We start from the raw sequence: 22904 nt of genomic DNA, 5'->3' as shown, positions 1-22904 counted from the left end.
ATGAATTCACCCTGGAAAAAACCCAGCTATTAACACATCCCAAGGTATGGAGAAATCCTCAGTAATTTGGGATGAAGCAGGGAAGAGTTTCCATGTTTTCATCACCCATCAGTGAGCTTTCAGTGGGATCCATTCCCTCCATTTGATCCAGCAAGCATAAAAGCTGAGGCCAAATACAGCAATGCCCACTCCAGCCCCAAACACAGAAATGCATCTTAAACAAAGCCCTTTCAGGGAACAGGAGACTGGCTTTAAAAATTTAAAAATTATACCAAAGTGTGACATGCAAAGAAGCAGAAATCCCAGTGCTGCTTATCCAGAGGTAAATTTTATTTGCCATCAAGTCTCCAAGCCCTTGGGACTCCCTGCAAGTGATGTCGCTTTCTTATCACTCAATTCCAAATAAAAATGGTGTGGTCCCGTCTCTCTGGCAACACTGAAGGTCCCCTGAGATTTAAGCCATGAGCAGATGAAGTGCCCACGTCTGGGTCTGCGCAGGAAGGATTCTCTCACAAACATCACAGAGAATGAACAGAACTGCTTGTGTTAGCTCTCTGTCCTGCCAAATCCACATCTCAGCTGACATCTGGCAGCACCTAAAGTCCTCGGGAAGAACAACCCTGACACCCTGCCTGGGCAAGCCCAGCTCCTGCTGCTTCTGCAGGGAAGATCTAGGGTGGGCGATGGCAAGTGGAGGATGCGGCGCTGAAGAAAAAGAGTCCTTGAAGCTGCTGGCATCGGGAGGGCACACCAACTTGGCATCCCAACACAGCACCCTGCCCAGCACCCCAACAGGGCATCCCAACACGGCACCCTGGCACAGCAGGACCGGCCACAGCCCGGTGCCAAAGCCACCAACCCAACACCCAGTGCTGGGGTCTGAGTCCTGGGTCAGACTCATCATCAGCATCAGCAAAGCAGCCCCCGACCTGTGTACAACCCCAGCACGCTGAAAACCCCCAAGTCTCTCACATCAAAGGACATTTTAAGTAAGTTGGTTGCCCTGGTTGCATTTGCTGCCACTGAATTCAAGCCCTGGGGACCCAACACTCCCCCACCGGCTGTGGGGATGATGGCCCTTTGCAGACGTGACCGGTGACTCAGTGCACAGGAGCCAGCGGCATTTCCAGGTGGGGAGTCCGCTTTGGGAAAGGAATGAGGAATATGCAGCCGAGCTGTCCTCGTGAGCCTGCATGCATGGACATGTCCGTCTGTCCTGCACACCCTCGCCTCTTCCCCTCCTCCCCCACCAATCTGCCAACCCTGCTCATGCAACTGCGGCAGAGGGGCACGGGACTCAAAAATATATTGATCCCACCTCTTGCAGAGACAGAGCAGAGGGACACAGACACTTTCTCTGCACACAAGAAAGGCTGCCAGGTGAGCACGACCCTTATCAGACATCAGAGAACCCACCCAGCCATCCCAAACCCAAGCCAAGCTGCAATGCGCCTGCTGCCTGCGCGCTGCATGGTGCCAGGGCCAGCACCTCAGCTGCAATTCTCGCTGCCTTCACCCCAAAAAGGCTCCTACACCAAAACGCTCTGCTTTCTCCCCAGGAACCCCACGGTGTGGTGTCTCCAGCGGGTGCCCCACCAGAGAGCTGGGATGCGGACACAGCCCAACGAAGAACCCGCAGGGATGGGCTCGTGGTCCAGGTGCCCACCCTCCATCCGTGGAGCACAGGAGGAGACGAGGCAGGAGCTGGGGCTCTGCACACACAGCAGTAGCAAAGCTCAGCACGAACCCGTATTTTTGTTCAAATGTCTCTTTTGTTTTAACCAGGAAACATTCTCAGTCTCTTATTTAAAACCACCCAAGCCCCAAACCAAGCAACGGTGTGGCACTTCTCTGCCTGATCGCAGGAAGATGGCAGCTGAAGTATCAACAAATCCCATTTTTTGAAAAAAGAACGCGTAACAATATCCTGAACGTTAACAGAAACAGGTGTGTTTGCAGTCTCCATGGCTTATTCCTTTTTTCGTCGTCTTTTTTTTTTAAAAATATTGTCTCCTGAAGCCTCCAGCCTGCCTGGCTGTGGCGGACCTGCTGCTGGCTGCCCCATCCCAGCTGCATCCCTGCTGCGTCGGGGCACCGCTCCAGCATCCCACTGCTCCAGCCGCCAGCAGGCAGCCCCGAGCTGCTAGTCCCTGCCAAACCGTCCCCAGGTGGGAATCAAGAGTCAAATAAAGAGGGATCTGGGCAGCGTCAGGCACGATGGGGGTCAGACCCCCGTTTTGTCCCGGCACGCTCGCTCATAAGAGGATCTGCCCATCGTTGGCATCCCAGCAGCCCATCCAGGGTAGCTGGGTGGCCCATTTGCCGGTGGCCACCACTCGCAGTTTGATCTGGTCGAATTGCCAGTACTGGTCATCCCTGAAGAAGTAGACGAAGCCGTCACGGTGGGTGAGAGCGCCGGCTGTGCCGGGGGGCAAGCCCTGCCAGTCCCGCAGGCTGCGAGGGTAGTAGGGCTCCACGCCAAGGGTCTCCTCGCCCGCCACGAAGTACTTGGGTCCTTTGAAGAGGACCAGGCGCCGGAGCTGCTGGAAGTAGAGCGCGGTGTCGGGGTGTCGTGGGAGGCCACGGGCGCTGCATTTCTGGGGGAACCCTGCCTCCAGGGTGGAGCCCCTGTAGCACCAGCATCGGCCACCTGGGGAGAGCCGGGGAGAGGGGTTAGAGCCCACCCCCACGGGGTCCATCGCAGGACCAGCTCCAGGAGACGTGGAAGGAGTCAGCCACAGGGCCAGTCTTGCAGCTTGATACGCATCCCTGACATCCGTCTCGTTGGTGACCCAACCAGCACCACTGCGGGGCTGCCCCATGGACTGGGCTTGGGGGGGAAACTGAGGCACAGTAGTTCAAGGGCTTGAAGGCATTGAAAGGGACTGGCAGGGACAGAGCAAGGTGACAGCCACTAGGCTCATGCTGCTGCCTTGCAAACCTTCCCCCTGCTCCTGCACAGTGAGCGGGACTGACGGACCCAGACCCCATGTGGACCCGGACAAGCCAGACCACAGCAGCAGAAATCGCTATGGGGGGCGAGCACTCGGCTGTCCCCGCAGCCACCCTGTCCCCACAAAGCAGGCAGACAAAAGCTCCTTTCTGCTCACCAGCCGCAGCCTGACCCAGCCCCAGGGAGGGAGGGAGCGGACGAGGGAGAGGGGCTTTTGGCTGTCACCCAGCCCCAGCAACAAAGCCCCCTTTCTGAAGAGCCAGCAACTGGGTTCCATTCAAAACTGGGGCTGACCTTGGCAGCCGGGCTGCCTGGTTTGACCTTCCTCTCCCCGGCCGGCTGCGGCACGGGCAGCTTGGGGGTGGCATCTCAGCTCCCCGTGGCAGCTCGGCCGCCGGCACGGCACAGGGAACCGTGCGTACCCTGAAAATGCTGCACTCAGCTCCCCTGTGGCCACGCGTCTTTGTGGAGCGTTTTCTCCCCCAGATCCCAAAGGGTTTGGTGCATCTGGTTTTGTTTTTAAACAGAGGTGAACGCTGCTGAATGGACTAATGGGGAAACTGAGGCACGAAGGGAGCACCCAGTGGTGCCCCAGTTCTGCACTGGGAGGGGACCAGCAGGAGGGGACAGGGGACTTGGGCAGAAGAAGGTGTCCAGCCAGACCCAGACAGCCAGATGGGCAGGCAGGAGCAGCGGCAGCCCCGGGGGCAGCTCTCCTGCCCCTGCCTCACCTACCTTTGAAGAAGTAAAACTTGCCGCTGAGCTGGGACCAGGCACAGGCGTCGATGCCGGCGGGGAGGCCAGACCAGCGTGTCTGCAGGGGCTGGGGGTGGCTGGCATTGCCGCTCGCCGGCACCACCCAGTAGTGGCTGCCCTTGAAGATGTAGAGGTTGTGATCCGCATCTGCGAGGCAGAGGGAGGGGTGAGGGGATCCTGGGTGAGAAACCTCATCCCACCTCCCAGCCGCCGCTCCCTGGTCGCCCGCTCCTCCCCGTGCAGCTCTGCGGTGCTTTGGGGATGCTGGGGATCTGGATGCTCCCTTCTGCCTTTCCAGCCACCCCTCAGCTTTCGTAATTCATTGCCTCCACTCCAGCCTGGAGAGGATATGAGCTGATCACAGCTCCTGCTCAAGGCTTGTCTTCCACGGTTGAGCTCCTGCAGCAAATAAGCCTCGCCCTGGCCCAAATTTTAGGATGTTTTCCCCACTCCTAACTCACCAAGCCGTCCCTGTGTCCTCAAGATGCACTCTGCTCTGTGGCAGCGATGTGCATCAATGATGCCACCAGTCCCAGGAGCACGGATGGGGGCTGTGCACCAGCCAAACCCCCCTTTCCCACCACCGGAGTTTATCAGAGCAGAAACAGGCTGCAGCGCTGGGGCAAGGGGTAGGGGGGTGTGTTTTGGGAGAGGGCTGCACCTGCCAACACCCACCAGTGGTTATGGCATCGAAGAAGGAGTGGCAGTAGTAGGTGCTGAGGCTCCTCTGCTGCCGCTCCCTGCTGTAAAGGTCTGTGCTCCAGTCCTGGAAGTGAGTGAAGACCCTTCCCGGAAGCTGGATGGCCGAGCCCTTGGAGGGCTTCCCTGGATGGAGCAAGGGGTGGTAAGACATGGAGAAGGGGCAGGGAAATGGCTGTGGAGCCATCCCAGGGCTCCAAACGCTCCTTGTCCCGCTTTCTGATTCCTGTCCCCCTCTATATGGTGGTGGCAAAGATGCTTTGATACCCCCCCCAGAAAACATGCACCAGTGTTTCCCTGGTTGCAAACAAGCAGGCAGCAAGTCCAGCCTTCCCGGCCCTGCAGGACCTGGTACCCATCCCACATGCCCTACCACACCTCCCTCCCCTGCCACAAAGAGATGGGGCTCATCCCCACCGTGCCCCTTCCACGTAGACCTCTCCCCTTGCAGGAGAGGGAACAACCCTGGAGGAACTGAGGGATGCTCAGAGAAGCCAGGCTCACCGTACAAGTTCTGGACAGCCAAGATGTCATCCCAACTGAGGACAAAATCCTTGCTAAGCTTCTTGTAGTAGGGAGACATCAGGGCACTCTTCACGGGGGAGTGCTCCAGCCCCAACGTGTGGCCGACCTCGTGGGCCACCACGATGAAGAGGTTGCGCCCTTTGCCGCTGCGGAGGGACCAGCGCTCGGCACTGTCGAAGTGGGCTTCTCCACGCCGGGGGAAGAAGGCATGAGCCAAGGCACCTCCTGGGGACATGAGAGCCATCAGGGACCACGGGACAGGAGAAGACCTCAGCCACAAGGAGCAGGGGGCCACATGCAGCTCTGGTTTGCTTAAATACGCATCAACGTTAGCAATTTGGGAGGCCTCCTGAGAAAGAACAGCAGCTCCCCACAACCATTTCCTGCAGCAGGTACAACCCAAACCAGTTCTGCCTCCTGCTCCTGAGCACACGGGGTTGCACTGTGGTTCATGCATTTGTTTTCTTGCTGAGCTCGGGCCAGGGACTGAAGCCACCGCAGTGACCCATGCCAGGCAAAGGCTCAAGAAGCAAGAAAACATGGGCTCATCTGACAGCGGATAAGCAGAAAGGCTCAGCTGGAAGGAATAAGCTCAGGGCTGGTGGATGCCACCAGGGTGAGGAGGGCTCCTTGAAGGCCACCAGCATGATCCCAAATGAGTGGAGATCTCAGCTGCCTCACCAGCAGACCTCCATTGCTAAGTTGGGAGTAAGGACCCCAAATCAGAAAGCAAACTGGTGCAAACTGGGTTAGAGGGACTGCTGGGGCAGAGCCTTGCCTCCACCACCCCCTAGCCCGTCACTGCCCCAGCCCTCCTCCCTGCCAGGGAAGAGCCCACGTTGTAAAAGAGAAGCTTACGAGGGGCAAGCGACCAGCACCTGGTCCATCGAAGGCATTGTTGAGTCCATCATTGTGGTCCCCATGGAAGAAGGTCAGGCGGATGTCAGCCGGGCCATCCCGCGCCTCCCAGAACACCAGCGAGGACACGTTGCTCCAGAGCTCGAAGGCAGCTTTCACGGCCAGGCGCACCTCGTGCTGCGGCAGGTAGGACGGCCAGTTCACCACTCGGTACATCAGGTGCCGCTTGTACCACCTCCCACCTGCAAGAGAGGCAAGAGAGGCAAGCTCAGCATGGCGATGGGGACTTGGACTTGTCCTTCCACCAGGGGCTGCCTGGGTAGAAGAAAGCTTCCTGGTGCTGGGAAACGTCATGGCTTTCCCAAGTCGAAGCTGAAAGTCAACCCACCTGTCCCACCAGCAGCCTCAGCACCCTGCACCAGCAGCAGGATCTGACCCATGAAATCCCTCTGAAGGTGCCACCACTAGATCCCACCATTTCCCAAGGCTGGAGCTGCAATCAAACCCTACCGGGGAGGCCAAAACCTGTCTGAGGAGAGAAGAAGCTGGGGCACCCAGTTCGAACCCTCTGGCTCGCCTCATGCTTTCCAGGGCCAAATCCAGCATGGGTCCCTGACCTGCAGGTCTCCTGCCTGATGCCAGCTTCATGCCCAGAAGAAGATGCAGCCCAAGGACCCGCTCACTTGGAAACAAAGCAAAGCCACCTCTGAAAACAAGTGGCCTAAAGGCAAAAGGAGTGGGAAAGGCTCTGGGCAGCACCCTGGGGGCACTGAAGCACTGCAGGGATGGGGGATGCAGGATTGCAGCCCGGTTAAGGCAGATCTGCCAAGAGCTGGGCACCAGCCACAGCGAAAAAAGAACCGATCCTCAAGGAGAGAGCAGTCGGGTTTGAAATGCATCTCCAGGAAGGAATGGTACCGAGTGCCATAGCAGCAGATGCTGATCTCCATCACAGGCCCAGAGACATCCAGGGCTTCATCCAGCTGGCCAGCAAGCACAGGCAGGGAGGGAAAGTGCCTGCTTCTACCAGGAGGAGCTGCAGCCAAGCCCTGCGGCGCCTCTGCACCTTCTGCAACATGCCCAGATGCTGCAGGGACACCAAACCCAGGGGGCCACGGCAGCCGTGAGTGCAGGGCTGCGGCTCCCCAGCACCCAAAGCTCCCCTGGCGAGAGGGGGCTCCTCCCTGTCTCCCCCGATCTCCCTCCCTGAGTCCCAGCCTGTCCTGGGTTTATAAGGGATCCTTTCCCTTTTCCCCCCTGTACGTGTAATTTGGACACAGCAGATACTAAGCCAAGGCAAGGAAGAAGAGGCCAGCTCTCCAGTGGCAGGCCTGTCTTTTCACCCTTTTTAAAGGCATCCTGACCTCTTCGACCTGCAGAAGTTGTTGCCTGGAAGCCTAGCCAGGGAAGGATATCCCAGAGGGGACAAACCATCGCTCACTGTTCAATTTAAAAGTATCATTTTACCAGCACTGAGAATCCCACTGCCCATAGCTTCTTCAAAAGCTTTTTCAAGGGAAACAAAGCCCCACTGCCAACAGGGAAGATGGTGACAGTGATGAAGGGGACAAGCCTGAGAGATCCCACTAAGCTCCCCACCCTCCTCCCACCAAGCGGGAGCGCAAAGCTGTGTGTTCCTGCAGCTGGTGCACAGCATCACAGCCCCCTCCTCCTCCTCCAGCACCCCTCGCAGCTGCAGGGACCCTGGAGTGCCGCAATTACATCTAGCCAGGGGCATCCAGGAGTGGGGAAGAAGCCAAGGGGCCATGCTGGGGAGATGAGGGTGTCAGAGCCAGTGCCAAGGCGTGGGAGCAACAGACCTCGATCACCTGCACCGGCTCCAGATGTGCGGGGAAACAGGGGGAACAGAGCTGGTAGCACGCTGGGGCTTGCTGCTGTGGGTCTGAGCCAAGCTGCTTGCCAAGCCTGGTGGACATCCCATCCCAGCTCTGTGTCCTTCCCCCAGTTTCCGAGCAGCCCATGGCAGGGAAGGCTCTGGGCCAGCTGGTCCCTAATCCTGGGGGCAGATTCAGTTCCTTCTGCTCATCAGCGCAACGGCAGCCTCCAACTAAAAAGGGACACGGCTGCGCTTTCCACCAGCCAGGACAAACCCTGCGTGGCAAACGCTAAATACCTGCCTGGATGGCTGCAGCCCTATGATAAAGCCCTGGCATCCTATCCTTCCCTCCACAAGGACAGACCATCTCCCACCGGAGAGGGAGGGATGGCACCAGCAGACCAGGGCAGAAGGCTCCGGCCAGAGCATCTCGCACCAGAGAGGGAGGGATGGCACTGGCAGGCAAGGCTGGGTGAGGCTCATGTGGTTGGCTCTTGGGGAGAGGAGGGCTCGGTGCCACACGCAGCCATTGAGCCCAGGACAATCACAGGCAGGGAGCTCCCCACGGGAATCCAGGATGCCGGCTGCCTGACATGCCATCTGGCTGAGGACCTGCTGGTCAGCAGAGCTCCCAGCCAGCTCCAGTGCCTGGTAAAGCCCACCAAGGCAGCTAGAAGAAAGTCCTCTTCCCGGCACCCTCCACTGCAAACCTCGATTTCCAAACAGGACCTGTCCCCAGAGCTTCCCGGAGAGCAGAAAGCCTAGGGTTTTTTCCCCTGCAGAGGGCTTTGTTTGGAGGCGCAGAGTGGGGCAGACACACAGGACCCCGTCTCACACAGACGGACCCCCTCCTCAGCCCCGCTGGCCACCACCACCGGGCTGACCCAGCTGGGAGCCAAAGCTCACCCCGGGCTGGGTTTGCCCACGTGCTGGCGGGATGATGGACACAGTGGGTGCCCGGTGAGGATCCTGCTGGGAGAGGGGTGGATGGCAGCACGCTTTGCTGGCTCAGCTGCAGCGGCTTCCTGCTTCAAGCAGGATAAACAGCCAACTTCGTACAGAGCCTCCAGCCTTCCTGGCTGGTGCTGCCAGCCGTGTGGGCACCCACTGCCTCCCCTCCAGCCTGCGGGCACCCATTCGGCGTTGCTCCCATCCCTGCTGCCTCCTGGGGCTGCAGCCAGCTGCACCCCAGCCTGCCGCCGTGGGGGATCTGCTGGCACCAGAACACCGGAGCAATAACCGGTGCCACACAGAGCCCTTCCCATCTCTTGCCACCCACCCACGGACTGTGATTCCCAGAAAGGAGCCCCAGGGCGCAGGCTGCTTGCCCGTCGCCTGCTGTATGCCCTGCCCGGCTCTGCCACATTGCCCTCCTGTCCCGGGCACGGCAGACCCCCTGCCTGGGAGGGCGATGCAGGGGCGATGCCTGTCAGGGTTTTGGAAGGAAAGCCAGAGGCAGGATGAGGATGAGGGGGCTGTCTCCTGGGGCCATCCATCGCCAGCCCTGCCAGATGTAGAGACAGCCTGACAAGGCACAGAGCCCTTTCTTAATCTCGCCTTCATTTTTCCCATGTCCTAAGCACAGCTGGCCCCAGCCCTCTTGCTCTCTAGGAATCCAGTTACTCATCCGCAAGCCCAGGAGGCAGCTCATGAGAGACAAGAGGCCCAATCCTGGACACACAGGAGCAAGAGAGGTTGCTCAGAGCACAGTTAAACCCCTTAACATGGGTGAAACAATTCCCTGTGGCCAGGAAGCCCAGCACCAACAGGTTTTGGGGTAACTGCTGGGTGACTAACACCCATTAGAAGTCTTCAAGCCCAGCAGAGCCTGAAGATAACTTCACTGTGTGCCAGCCCCTGCCCTTCGGATCATGCCACCACAGCTGTGTCTGGGGCCACGGTGACTTGATAGCTCCCTGGGAGATGTCCAGGCTCCCTCAACAACGGTAAAACCACCCCGGAGAGCTGAATTTCCCTACCAGTGGAGTTGCATCTCTCTAATCATTACTGACATCAAGCCATACAGAACAACTAAAAATAAAAAGGTTTAAAAATAAAGCAGTGCAAAGCCCAGGCGGGTCCCGGGATGGATGCTGTGTCAGTGGGGCTGCCCCTCCCTTCCACAGCAGCATCTCCACGAGTCCCATTACAGGATGGAAGAGTTGGACTGTCAGCACCCCAGAAGCCCAAAGCCCACCGGGACCCCCAGTGCCAGTGCTCACCGTGCTGCGTGGTGCGCCTGCGGCGCCGGGCGGCAGATGCCCGGTGTGCCCAGGCAGCGCGGCTCTCCCTGTCGCCCGTGCCGCACCGCGGCAGAGCCATCTGATGGAGCGTGGGGGCATCCAGGACCCCGCTGAGCGGGAGGTGGGTCACCCGCTGGAAATCCCTGTGAAAGGAAGGGAGACATCAGCACCCACACCTGGACCCCCCCGGGGGGGGATGGTTAGGTTAGTGCTGGGTGTTTGACCTGAGCCAGGGTTTTCACCCAGCGAGCTTCATGCCCCCCCATCAGGAATGCATTCAGGTGGGAAAACAAGCAGCATTTGGCTCTGCAACCACATCTGGCCAGTGAGCCATCTCCTAGCAGGGCAAAAGCAGACAGGGGAGCCTAAAAAATGCCTTTTCCAGTTTTTAACCCCAGTTGTTTGACTTTACATTTGACTTTGCATAGGGTCAGGGATGCTCCCAGAGCCAATGTGATCCCGCCAGGCGATGTCCGAGCAGGGGCTGTCAGCTCGGCCCCCTCGCATCTCCCAGCCACCCCCAACCTCGGCCTCGACGCAGATATTATTGTAAGGGAGCACCGGGCCATAAAAGGCAAATAAAGCAGCGCAGCGAGGCACCAGCTGCCAGCATCCAGCTGCGGGAGCAGGGTATGGACTGGTGCTTCCAAAAAGGACTGGTTGTGCTTTATCATCGGACCGTGTGAGAGGGAGCCCCTGGCTGCAGAAAGACCTCCCGGCTGCAAAAGGACCCTCCAAGAGCTGGCAGCATCCACGCAGCTGGAGTTGCTGCATTTCTGTTGCAGTTTTAAATAAAAGGCTCATACCTCACCGCCTCCATGAACTCGGTGGGGCTGTGTTCGGTCCCTGGCTCGCCGAAGTAGCCGTATTTCTCCAGGAAAAGCTGCAAGAAGAGACAGAGGAGAGGCACAGCTCAGAGCACGGGCAGGCATTTGCACGTGTTGGCTTGGGAGGGGGCAGAGAAAAAGGAGATGTGATGGGAAATGGTGCTGCAAAGCTGGGGCTGTGCAGAAATGGCCAGTTATTTTTTTTCCTGAGACTTCTGGAGCTCAAGCAGCTGCACCTCCTGCGCTCATAGAGGTTTCTCTGTGTGTCCTCCCCATCGTTTTTGATGGCTCTTGGGTTTCTGGCCATGACACGATGGAGGCAGAGGGGGAAACATTGCTGTCAACAGATCAAAAAAAACCCGCTGCCATGTCGTCTGCAGCCACAGGCTACCAAACCCGCAGCTCCAATCAACTCAGCTCAACACCAGGATTAAAATAAAGGCTAAAGCGCTGTGGACACAAGTAGGGTGGGGTGAGATGGGGTCAGGCTGCAGCCTCCCCCCATCCCCACACAGGATGTGCTGCCGCAAAGCGGAGACACTCCAGGGGCAATCTGCTCTGCCAAACCATTCTTCTTCTTATCAGCCATTTACATGGACGGAGACTGTCGCTCTGAACTTGCTCCAACACATAAAATTGCACGTTAAAGAAAATAAACGGCTTCCCTCTGCTCAGCCTGTGCCCCCAGCTTTCGGAGAAGTTAATAGCCACGGTCGCAGGAATGCTCCACACCCGCCTTCCCCGCCGCCGGGGATGTCTGCAGGAGACAAACAAGCCGCCCAGCATCCTGTTAGAGCAACAGAATAGGACTTAAAGTAATGAGGAATAAAAAGTGAAAGCGTCTGCTTCATTTCCCACATCCCAGAGGAGAGGTGGGCTGAGCATCAGGGATGCCACGGGCTGCCCCAGGACAGCACGCTGCTGCCTGCTGCAAAAACGTGTGTCTTTAAAGCCACTTCCCTCCCTGCTCATCTCAGGGTGGGGAAAAGATGGGGGGCTGGTGTTAACCTGCACCCAATGCCACTCCTGAGTGCCCACCTTTGGTGGCAGTTCGGTCCCCCACCATGTCCCCGCGCTGGTGGCAGCATCCCTCCCTGGGCACGGCGACAGTGAGCCGGCCACACTCTCCCAGTTGCCTGGTGGGAAGAGGGAATAGTTTCTGGATATGGCAGCCCTGGAGTGAGCCAGGGCCTCTCCCTCTCCTCCTCCTGTCACCGTTAAGAGTCATTTTCACGTCATCCCCCACCCACATCACCCTCTGCACCCAGTACCTCCCTGCAGGCAGGGCTGGCACCTTCCACATGCTCCCTGCCTGTTGCTCACCGCTTCGCAAGCCTTCCCTATCCCCCTCCCACAACTCATCTCCTCCAGCCACTGAGTTTGACCTCCTGCTTTACACCCCTTCTACCCAGAGGGTCCCCCTCCAGCTGCAGCGCAGCGAGGACCAGCACGGCTTCATGCCAGGACACTCTCTTCACCCAGCCCCAGCCAAAAAATGTGGCTGTGTTTCTCACCGAACACATCTACCAGCTGCCTGCCTCGGCTGGAGGTAGCAGCATCTTGTAGCAGTAGAAGCCTGAGCGTGGCCAGAGTCACCCAGACACTGCACACCCAGTGAGTCAGGATAAACTGGGCGTGAGTAAGTGCCGTGCCAGTAAGCAGGAGCATCGGCTTGTTCACCAGGCAAAGCCACACCAGCTCTGCCCGAGGATGGACCGTATAGCCTGGATATGCCATCTGCACAGCCACACGTATAGCCGGGACATGCCACCTGCACAGCCACACGGGGGTAACTCCCCCCTTTACACGAGTACCAGGAGGCAAAATACAGCAGCAACTCGGGATGTGCCTGCGGGGAAGGAGGATACAGGGATGGGGGAGCCACGTGGGGATGGGGGAGCCACATGGGGATGAGGTGGCAGGGAGGTTTGGTAGCCCTGAGAGAGGAATCTGGGGAGGAGAAGGTATCTGGCCCTCCTTCTCTGTGGTTGTGTTTTTATAATGTTTTCCTCCAGAATAAGAATATCGCCAGCTACATATATAGACGCAGGGTGATAATCCCCAGCGGTTACATCATCGCAGATAAATGTGAGCTACAACGCACCCAGACGGAAAGTCCCAGGTCTCAAATCATGGCACAGTCTAAACCTTTTCTACCACAATTTTCCTTTCACTCAGCCTCTAAACTGTTTCAGCTTGAAGCCGTTTTCTCTCCTGTAACCTAACACAAACCCATCCTTAAAGCATGAAAATGTTTTTTCCCGCACCATGATCTCACAAAGGCTTGAAACTCCATCCGGACAAGCCAGGGTGCATGGCAGAATGGCAACCACCACCTCAGCAGCTGCTCTTGAGCAGCAACAAAACGTATGCAGGCCACTGGCTTTATCATTCCCATCCGGATCCCATACAGCTTTGCAAGTCCAGCCAAAGCGGCAGTTCCCCTGTAGTTTCTGGTCCGTGTCACGTTGAGGTTCTTGCACACAGACACCAGCTCTCAGGCTGCAAAACCACCAGGAGAAATCTTATTACATTTTCTAGAGATGGTTATTGTGAGCTCCAGGTAACAGTAGCCTTGGGAACACAGAGCTACAGGAGAGGGATGTGCTGATCCTCCACCCTGCGAGGCATTTATCAGACTGCAGAGCATACCGAGTTCCCTGCACCAGAGAATTTTCAGGGTGACAGGGAACCCAAGAGCCCCATGCCATGGTGCCTTGTGCCCAAAGCAGCACTCAGGACCCACTCCAGCACTGCCCATGCCCTGCACGACCCCCAGAGAGCAGCCAGGCTCTGGCAGAGCAGGGTGGACACTGGCATCAACCCCTTAAACCTCTCCAGAGGCTACAATGCAAAGCCTGGCCGTGCTGGGAAAACTCCCTCCCTCCTGCCCCAGATGGGGAAATGCTCTTTTCTATACAATGGGAAACGAAAAACAGCAGGAAACCAAGAGCTGAACATTAATATGAAATATGCCCAGCTCCCCCTCTGCATGCAGGAGGGAGAAGAGGAAAGATCTAGCTGCCCAGGAGCCGGTGTCGGGGGAGAAAAGCCTTTGGGGCTGCAGCAGGGACAGCGGGAGGATAGTCTGGGGGAGATGGAGGGGCCCTTCCCATCTCAGGGCTCTGATGTGGAGCTGGTTACAACCTTGGAAATCATCTCTGCTTGAGAGCTAAAGCCAAGGAAACACCTTGCCCTCGACCACAGGCATCTCGAGTGGAAGAGAGCCAATAGCAAACACAATTAGACCTCCCTCCCTGGAAACTGGGATAACAACAGCGCAGACAGCAGGCTCTGGTTCCGCCTGCCCTTCCCTCCAAACTCCCAGCTTTGGCATCCTTCCACCAGTTAAGCATCAGAGAAACCTCGCACTGGGCTCCCATCAACTGTGGTCCCTTCTTCTCCGCCTGGATACAAACTCCATCTCTCCCCCCGATCCCCTGGCCGTGGAAGGAAGCAATCCCATCCTGCCGAAGGGTGGGCAGGCATTTTGTGCTGTGGTTACAGAGGATGCCAACTGCAAGCTGCATCTCCAAGGTCTTTTGTTTTTAATCATGAAATGACAGCAGGCTGGTGAGCCAGTGCAGGCAGGTCCCCAGCCCTGGTGTCCAGCAGCCCCAGGTTCCATCCTACGTCATTTCACCACCAAGATGGACATGGGGGAAGCTACTCCCACTTTCCAGCCAGTTGCCCCCCACGGCACAGACACAAGGAGAGCTGGCCTGTGAGCACATTTTGGCACAGCCGCAGAAGAAGTAGCAGCTCCTCCTGCCCACCGGGTCGCTGCCTGCCTTGGAGCTGCCTTCAGAAGACGTTAAGGCATTGAAAAACGTTCATTTGTTCCCACTTTCCTAAGCTGCATCCCTGCCTGCAGTTGCAAACCCTTAGGCAGAGTCCTTATGTCTCTTTTGTTTAAGTGTGTGTATAAGTATCTATATAAATATTATATATATAGACACACAAGAAGGGAGATTAGCAACCACAGGGCTTGGTTATCCTCCCGCTGAAAAGGCAGCAAAATGTCAGCTAATTCTGCATGTTAATGACGGAGGCTGATTAAAACCCTGAGCCCAGTCTGGTTGCTGTGACGCTCCCCCGCTGTGCCTAATCCTGTCCTGAAGGAATCTCCTCTCCCACCTAACCCTCCCAAAAAGCTACTTTAGCAGCAAATTATCTACTTGCCATCGAAGATGTGGAGCTGTGCCCAGCGTCTTTCAGGTTCCTTTAGTTTTTACACTTGACCTTCTGGAGAAGCAGGGGCAGCAAGCCAGGACTGCAGCAAGTCTAACTAAAACCCCTTCTGGTTTCAGTAACCCAGATCTTCAAGATGCTGAATGGGAGCTAGCCCCCTGCCTCCCTGGATCAGAGGGATGCTATGGGACAGCAACAATAACTACCGCATCACTTTGAAAGGAAATGAAGGCCATGAAACATGTTGGGCTCGGTGCTGTCTGCCTGCAGGTCGCTCTGCTCACTTGTGCATTAAATAGAGGAATATTGCATCAACCATCGTGGCAATTCACTCCTGCATTTGCAACCAGCCCACCGCTTCGCCCCGGCACCCCATGCCCTGGGCATTGATGGGCTGCACCACCCAGCCACAGCTCCGGCAGTGCCAGCGCCACCCAAATGCCACCCAAAGCACTTGGGAAAAACACTGGGCTTGGCCAAACCTTCCCCTGCGAATACCAGAGCAGCTGACAAACCAGTCCGGTCACGCAGACTGGCTGGGCTTTCATGTTTAAGGAGAGAAAGGAAACTTGGTCTTCACCCTCCGTCGGGATGCGGAGCAGCAGGGGGGAAGGCGACGTGCCCGCTGCCAGCTTCACCGTTAACAAGTGGGGATTGTTTGGGGGAGAGCTGTGAAGAAAGCAGGGCTGGTCACGCCGCGGTGACTCACGGGGTTGTTAATCACACTAGGGGACCACCAGCTGCCTTGGAACCACTCGCTTTTCCACGCTCCCCCTTGGCCACACCGAGCCCGGCAGTGCCTCGCAGGGGTGACGGCACCTGAGTAATTCCTCCTCCTCTCCCCCACTTCTTCCACTGCCGTGCTGAGGCTAAACAGCAAGAATGTTTCCCAGAAAGTTTTTTTTTTTCCTCTTATTTCAATCAGAGGACAAATGTGGGGGTGCCCCAGGAGCAAGCAGGGGTCCCAGCTGACCCCTGAGCCCCAGCACATGCTGGGTGGTACCCAGAGACCCTCGCTCTAGCCAGGCTGCGCTCAGCATCCAGCATCCCAGCTGACTGCCCATCCATAAAGGAGCTCACCTGGACACTGGAGCATTTCCCAGCACAGACAGAGCTCAGAGCCTGTGCTAAATGTGAGCCCTTGGGTTGCCGAGGGGAAAAAATTAGAGGCCATGTGCTGCTGCAAGAGAGGGAGGGAGGAGGGCAGGATAGCAGAGGGGGAAAAATCGAAAATCAGAATGTCTTGGTCCCTTAGTCTCGCTCTCCATTTCCATTCCCTACTTTTCTCAAATTTCTACCCAATTTTTCTTCCCATTGCAACAGACTTGGAGCTTCTCACACGCATCACTGCAGGGACTTCATCGTCCTCTCTCCTCGGCACCACCAGCACTCTGCCACGCTCTCCACCTCAGCACGGGTGAGGTCTCACGTGCCACATATTTACACCGTCCCCCCAGGATCAGGCATTGCCACACACCCCCAACCGCTGTCCTGAGCACAGCACAGCCAGAAAGCAGCTCTGCCAACTACGTGCTATCTAGCATCAGACCTTCTCCTATCTGGAACCTGCAGATAACAAGATGATTTAACACACAAATGTTTCAAATTAAATTTCTAAACTTTCCTTCTCCTTTTTTTTTGAGCTGCAGTTGATATAAATGCAGTGAAAACAAGGGCACAAGGCAGGAAAATAACACAACTGTACATTTTCTCAGACTTTTGCATCTAAGTTTACAGAACCCGTTGTTGCTAACTTTGGCTATTTTAAAAGCAATAAAAAAAAGCTTTAGAAGCAAAGCCTGGCAGCGGTCTGAAAGCCACAAGTAACTAGAATTATCTGATGTTATGTGAGAATTTCAGCTTCCTCTTAAAAGCAAAATTAACTGCTCAGTTTATTTAGACAAAGTTTCTTAGCCCAGTCTCTACACGTTTCCATCGTATATATTGTCCCAAAGTCCCTGGCCAACACAGTATGTCACACTGGGGAAACTGAGGCAGGGAGACAAGCAAGTTGCTTGCCCAGCACCCCTCGCCTGGGATCTGCCACGATCCTGGGATTTGCTCTGAGGCTTCAAGGGAAAAGTTCACAGAAATCACCAGTGAGGAATCAAAAGGCAGGCTAGACCTTTTAAAGCTCTCGCCCCCAGTGAGCTGAGGGGTTTTTTTTCAAGTGAATCTTAAATCATTGATTTTCTGAGCACTAAGATCCTTGCGGATTTACTTTTCTCCAGGTGACCTGAGGGGCTGAGGTTTGTGCACACTGGGACAAGCACACGTGTAACTCACCTCTGCGAAACAGCACCTCCCGGCACAAAAAGCCTGCACATTAAAACAAGCCTTTGAGCATTTACATGCACTTTTCATCTTAGAGCATATAAAAAATTCCAATTAATCCACCAGGACTCGCTGGGATTTAAAAATCAAGCATCTGTGCAAACATACACTGGATCGATGCCTAAACAAGAAAAAAAAAACCAACACGAACCTTTGTGCACAAGCCAAATCTCGTACCTCATCCTCCCAAAGCAAACAGGAATGGATGGTGGCATGGTGTGACACTGATAGGGGGACAAACAGAAGAAATGCAAACAGAGGGGATGCAGACAGCCCTGGCGAGAGGCAGGGGAGGGGAAGGACTGGCTTTTGTCCCCTCCTGATGTGCCAGGAGATGGGAAGATTTCCCAGTGCAAGGCTTCTGTCACCAGAGCAATAGGGAAGGCTGGGTTTGCAGGTGTATGTCACCCGTGGGGACCCAGCTCCGCATACAGCACGCGCGGGGACACACCTCAGCGTTCCAAATGCAATCCTATGGCATGGGCCCATCTCCAGCAGGCACGGCCGCACGCCTGTGCCACGCATGCACTGCTGGCACCAGTGCAGCACCAGCGTACACGGGCCCAAAGCCGCGGCTGGCACGCTGGGCTCACCCTCGCCGCCCACCAGCACACGCCTGTGCCATGTGCACGCTGCGGGCACACACGGCACGTGTGCGGATGTACATATGGCAAGCACCCATAGCACGGGTGGGGATGCACACACCACAGGCACCCACGGTACGGATGTGGACACATACATCAGGCACCCACAGCACACATACATGGGTGCACATGCCACAGGCACCCACGGCACACGTGTAGACACACACAGCAGGCACCCACAGTGCACAGATGCATGGAGGCACACACATGGAGGCACCCACAGCACACACACATGGATGCACATGCCACGGGCACCCACGGCACACACATGACATGGATAAGCACACGTTAGGCACCCACACGTTGGGCACCCACAGCACACATACATGGATGCGCATGGTGCAGACACCCACAGCACATGTGTGGACACACACAGCAGGCACCCATGACACACATGGAGGCATCCACATGGATGCACACACCATGAGCACCCACAGCACACACATGACATGGATGCACGTACATTAGGCACCCACAGCACACATACATGGATTCACGTGCTGCAGGCACCCACAGCACACGTGTGGACACATACAACAGGCACCCAAGACACACACATGGAGGTGCCCACATGGATGCACACGCCACGGGCACGCACAGCACACACATGACACGGATGCACGCACATTAGGCACCCACACATCGGGCACCCACAGCACACATACGTGGGTGCACAGAGCACCCATGGCACACGTGTGGACACACACAGCAGGCACCCACACGCCGCGGGCACCCAGGGACATCCACCTGCGGTGCGAACGCGCGTCGGGGACGCGCACAGCGCCCGTCGGGGACGCGCACAGCCCCCGCCGGCGCTAGCAGCGCCCCCCCCCCGCCCCCGCCGCCGCTCCTACCTCCGCCTCCCGCCGGTGGCGAGCGGCCGGGCCGGGCTGCGCGGCCGCCAGCAGCCCCAGCGCCAGGGCAGCCCGCAGCGCCCCGCCCGCCCGCGCCCCCATCCCGGCTGCGCGCCGCTCCGCTCGCACCGGCCCCGGCCCCGGCCCCGCACCGCCGGCACCGGCCCCCGCGGCCCCGGCCCCGGCTCGCCTCTCCCCGCCCCGGCCCCGGGGGCGGCCCCGGCCCGCCCCGGCCCCGGCCGAGGGCTGGGCTCCGCCGGCAGCAGCGGGCGGCGGGGGCGCCCCCCGCACAGCGAGACACCCCGCGCGGCCAGTGCCCCGCGCACTGTGAGACCCCCCCGCACAGCGAGACCCCCCCCCGCACAGCGAGACCACCCCCCCAGCGAGTGTCCCGCACACAGGGAGACCCGTGCACAGCGAGACCCCCCCGCACACTGGGAGAACCCCCACACAGCAACCCCGCATACAGTGAGACCCCCTGCGCAGCGAGCCCTGCATAGAGCGAGCTCCCCCCGCACAGCGAGTCACACACACAGCAACCCCCCCCGCACAATAAGCCCCCCCAGTGAGCCCCCCCTGCACACAGCAAGCCCCCTTGCACAGCAAGCCCCCCCCCCCGCACAGTGAGCACTCCATGCACTGCAAGCCCCCCTGCACAGCAAGCCCCCCACACAATAAGCCCCCCCCAGCAAGCACCCCTCTGTGAGTCCCCCCGGCACAGTCAGCCCCCCCTAGACACCCACTCACACCCCGCCTCCCTCCCTGTCTTGCTAGGAGGAGCTGGACCCCCACCGTATCTCCCAGCCCCCTCTCTCTTCCCTCCACATCCCTCTCCTACACCCAGTGCGTGACCACGGGGAGAGCTCAGCTCAGGGCAAGGGACACTGGGGCAAATCCCCCCTGGGGTCTCCAGCCCCAGGGACCCCCTGCACCCACCTCCCTCCAGCAGAGCACCCAGCCCCCCCTGCACGGCCTCTCTGCCCCGCTCCCGCTGGGCACCCCCGGACTCACCCCACCGCCTGCAGAGTGGACACGCGAGCGGCCGCGGCAGGATGTGTCCCGCTGTGGGTGCTGCCTCTCAGGGCTGAGTGGGGAGCAGAGCACGGGTCAGGGTGCTGGGGCAAACCTCCCGCTGGCTGCGGCAGCCGGGCTCGGGCTTTGCCCAGTTTGAAGCTGGGGGAGAGAGGAGAAAGGAGACAGCGAGCCCAGCTTTTCCTAAACCTGTGCTCATGGGTGCCCCGGACCTCCCCGATGGAGAGGGCGTGAGGGCTTGGGCACGGGGGTCCGACCAGGCCGGCCAAGCAAAGCTGCCCCTCATCAGGGGCCTGGCAGGAGCCGCAGCGCACATCAGAGGCACGATCGCACCCTGTACGAGACAAGCACCTGCTCAGGGTTGTAAATTTGCACTTTTTATGCTTAAATTTCCCTCCTAGGCTGGGACTCGGGCACCCACAGCCATCGCAGGGCTGGTCGCCCCCCAAGGCGCCACAATGCACCCCTGCCAGCATTGCAGCTCCCCTGCAACTCCTACGCAGCTGACAGTGCTGCAGGTCCCAGCGACAAGTTTACGGCTCTGTTTACTTGCTGCACTATTTTGTTTGACTGTTTTGTTTGACTATTTTGTTTTAATTTGACTAAAGCAAAAGGATGTTTTGATTCTGCTTTGGTTTTGGGGGAACAAAAGAGGATGTGACATAGAGCTGCTTTTGTTTTCATGCCAGCTTCAACCACACACCTATTTTAAAGCTCCCAGGCCTCTTCCTCTTCTTTTTAATCACGCCAAAATCTGGAGTTACAGGAGCATCTGTCGAATGCAGCTTGAAGAGATCCGCAGGGATCCTGCAACACGTTGCTTTTCAGCTGGACGGGGGTTAGCACACGGGGAAGGCAAGTGGGATTTGAAGGAAAGAGAAAGGGATGAGCATAATGTGGCAAAAGAAGGAAGTTGCTAAGCCACGAGGGATAAAAACAGAGATGGAAGAAATGCTGAAGGTTGCAGCTGGGCCCATAAGTGCTGTGTTCTCCAGGCAGCCCCATGCGAGGGGCTGGTGCAAGGGCAACGCTTGGTGCAGCTACAAGAGACCCCAGGGCCAGCAGCTCCTCACCCGGGTCAGCCCAACACTTCCTTTCCAAACAGGAGCAGCTCCGTCTGCAAACGTATCCGTGTTTGGTTCGTATCTAGGAAGCGACTGACCCATCTGCTCTTCCACTTAAGAGTAGGGACGATGAGAAAGTGACTGGCTGGGCTCCAGCAGGAGCAGGAAACTCCGTCCTCTGCTCATTGTGATGTGGGGAAGCGCCTGGGAGGGCACCTGCAGCCCTGGAGCAGCCAGCTTCCCGAGCTGGCATTTCCCCGGGCTGCTGCGTTAGTCCTCAGGGGCTTTGGCATTCAGACGGAGAAGAATTCAGCCCAGCCTTGGAGATGCCAAATCACAGTTCTCTGCAGACTTTTGGCTCGGAGTATAAAGCTGTTTATCCAGCTGCTGCAATCGGAATGGTATCAGGAACAGAAAGGCTGTCTTGTGGGAAGGTGAACTTCCCGCCTCTTTCAGCATTAGGTAAAAGCTCAGAAGTGGGGCAGAAGAGTTTGAATCCTTGTAACTTCTACCCCAAAACTGAAAACTGAGAAGTTAAGCCTGTGGCAAACAAGATTTTACTAGAACACTTTCTTGGAAGAGCACAATAAACAGATCCATACAAGCTCTGGTTGCCTGAACATTCCCCGTTTCTGGGCTTTCTAGCCCAAATCCCATCTCCCTCACATTTAATGCAGAAGGTCTCAGTGCAGCCAGCTCGCTCCATTTCAAACCCCTTCCCTAAGATGCCTCCAGAGCTTGAACCTGGGGATCCAGAGGGTTCCTAATTTAATACCATCAGCATATTCATTTGGAATGACCAGGGAGAATGAAACGCTGTTAGCCCAGCCACAGGTCTGTTGATAGAGGAGCAGCACGGAGGAGCTGAGCACCACAAACAGTCGAACGGCCGGTGAACCACCGCCTGCACCCAGCAGAAGAGAGCTCCACAAGGAGTTTATAAACCACTATTATGAAAACGCACTTTAGTGACGTGAATTTTCTTGGAGGAGCTTTAATGTTTACTTCAACTGATAAGCAAATAGCAACACCCATTACTCCTCGGTGGCGGCTCCTGCCCAGGGTGGATGCGATGCACAAGAACTGCTGGTTAAAAATCTTTAATGCTTTGCACTAAGGACACGTTCAAGTTGTTCCATTTCATCCACTTGAGACGCTGCCTCTGGAGAACAGCCGTTCTTCACAGGTTTGCTGTTCAACAGCAGCTGCAGCAGCTGGGGAGCGGCAGGAGGGCTCACCCGGTGCAGTGTTGGCCAAGCTGGAAAACATCCCACTGCTGCAAGGTGGCCAGACCTGGGACCACCTTGGCTCAGAGCAGACGGGCACAGTCACGGCTTCCCCTCCTGCCCAGGCAGCAGCCCCAGCCTGCAAGAGTCAAATTCCTCCACAAAGGCAGAAGAAGCTTATATTCCCCTGGCTTTAGCTGTCACAAAGGTAAAGCTTTTCTGCTTGGACACCGTTTCCTTGGGTACTTTGTCCCTGTGTACCAAGTCCTCACAAATCAAAGGACTTCCCCACGTCCTTAATGCGTTAGGCAAGCCTGCCTAGCCCAGCATCCTGTTGGAAACAGAGCCAGAAAAAGACACTTACCAGAAAGGGTACTCAGGGAAAAAAAGAAAACAAAATCCGTACGTGCTTTCCTTGGTTTTACTTATTCTGTGCAGTTCCTGGGAGGTCGGAGGTCACGAGAGGCTGCACCCAGCTGACAGACCCTCCTACAAATACATCAGCTCGAGTTGTGCTGCGTTTGCTGGAGCAGTTTGAATCTCACTGCTTGTTTGCTTGGAGGACGGCTAAACCCAAGCATCTCTCTTTCTAGGATCAGGGTGTCCCGAGTTCCAGCACACATCATCACAGCAGTACGCAAAGTGGGATTTTAAGCCCTTTTGCAACTTTCTGACAGCTGCATTGTAGAAATTGCTTGTAAAGCTGTTTTATTACAGTGGCATTAGCAACATCATCTATGGGGACAAGGTCACGCGAGCTCTTTGTTACCTTGGAAATGGGAATGATCATTTCTAGATGAGGCAAAGCACCAGTGGCTGAATCCTGGCCTCAAAGCCCAAAGACTCGAGCTGTTGGCTTCA

At 57.1% G+C, this 22904-nt stretch overlaps 1 protein-coding gene across 1 annotated transcript; it reads right to left on the bottom strand.

The window, feature by feature from the left end:
* Nucleotides 1-306: 306 nt before the first annotated feature.
* On the bottom strand, nucleotides 307-18887 carry MMP28 (matrix metallopeptidase 28). The gene is made up of 8 exons (XM_055797682.1): nucleotides 18722-18887; nucleotides 10678-10754; nucleotides 9851-10014; nucleotides 5812-6033; nucleotides 4913-5158; nucleotides 4385-4534; nucleotides 3689-3856; nucleotides 307-2650 (listed from the first exon to the last, which is right to left on the bottom strand). The coding sequence occupies exons 1-8, from the start codon at nucleotides 18821-18823 to the stop codon at nucleotides 2256-2258; spliced, it is 1524 nt and encodes a 507-aa protein (XP_055653657.1). The 5' UTR covers nucleotides 18824-18887; the 3' UTR covers nucleotides 307-2255.
* Nucleotides 18888-22904: the final 4017 nt, after the last annotated feature.

Source organism: Falco peregrinus, chromosome 2, assembly GCF_023634155.1.
Source record: "Falco peregrinus isolate bFalPer1 chromosome 2, bFalPer1.pri, whole genome shotgun sequence".
In the NCBI taxonomy this organism is placed as follows: domain Eukaryota; kingdom Metazoa; phylum Chordata; class Aves; order Falconiformes; family Falconidae; genus Falco; species Falco peregrinus.
This window is presented reverse-complemented; position numbering and strand designations above follow the sequence as displayed.

Coding starts and splice junctions, on each gene's coding strand:
- MMP28 (XM_055797682.1), bottom strand. CDS start 18,823: ATGGGGGCGCGGGCGGGCGGGGCGCTGCGGGCTGCCCTGGCGCTGGGG. Junction 10,015..10,677: donor GAGTTCATGGAGGCGGTGAG/GTATGAGCCTTT, acceptor TTCCTTTCACAG/GGATTTCCAGCGGGTGACCC. Junction 6,034..9,850: donor CAGGCGCACCACGCAGCACG/GTGAGCACTGGC, acceptor CCTCTCTTGCAG/GTGGGAGGTGGTACAAGCGG.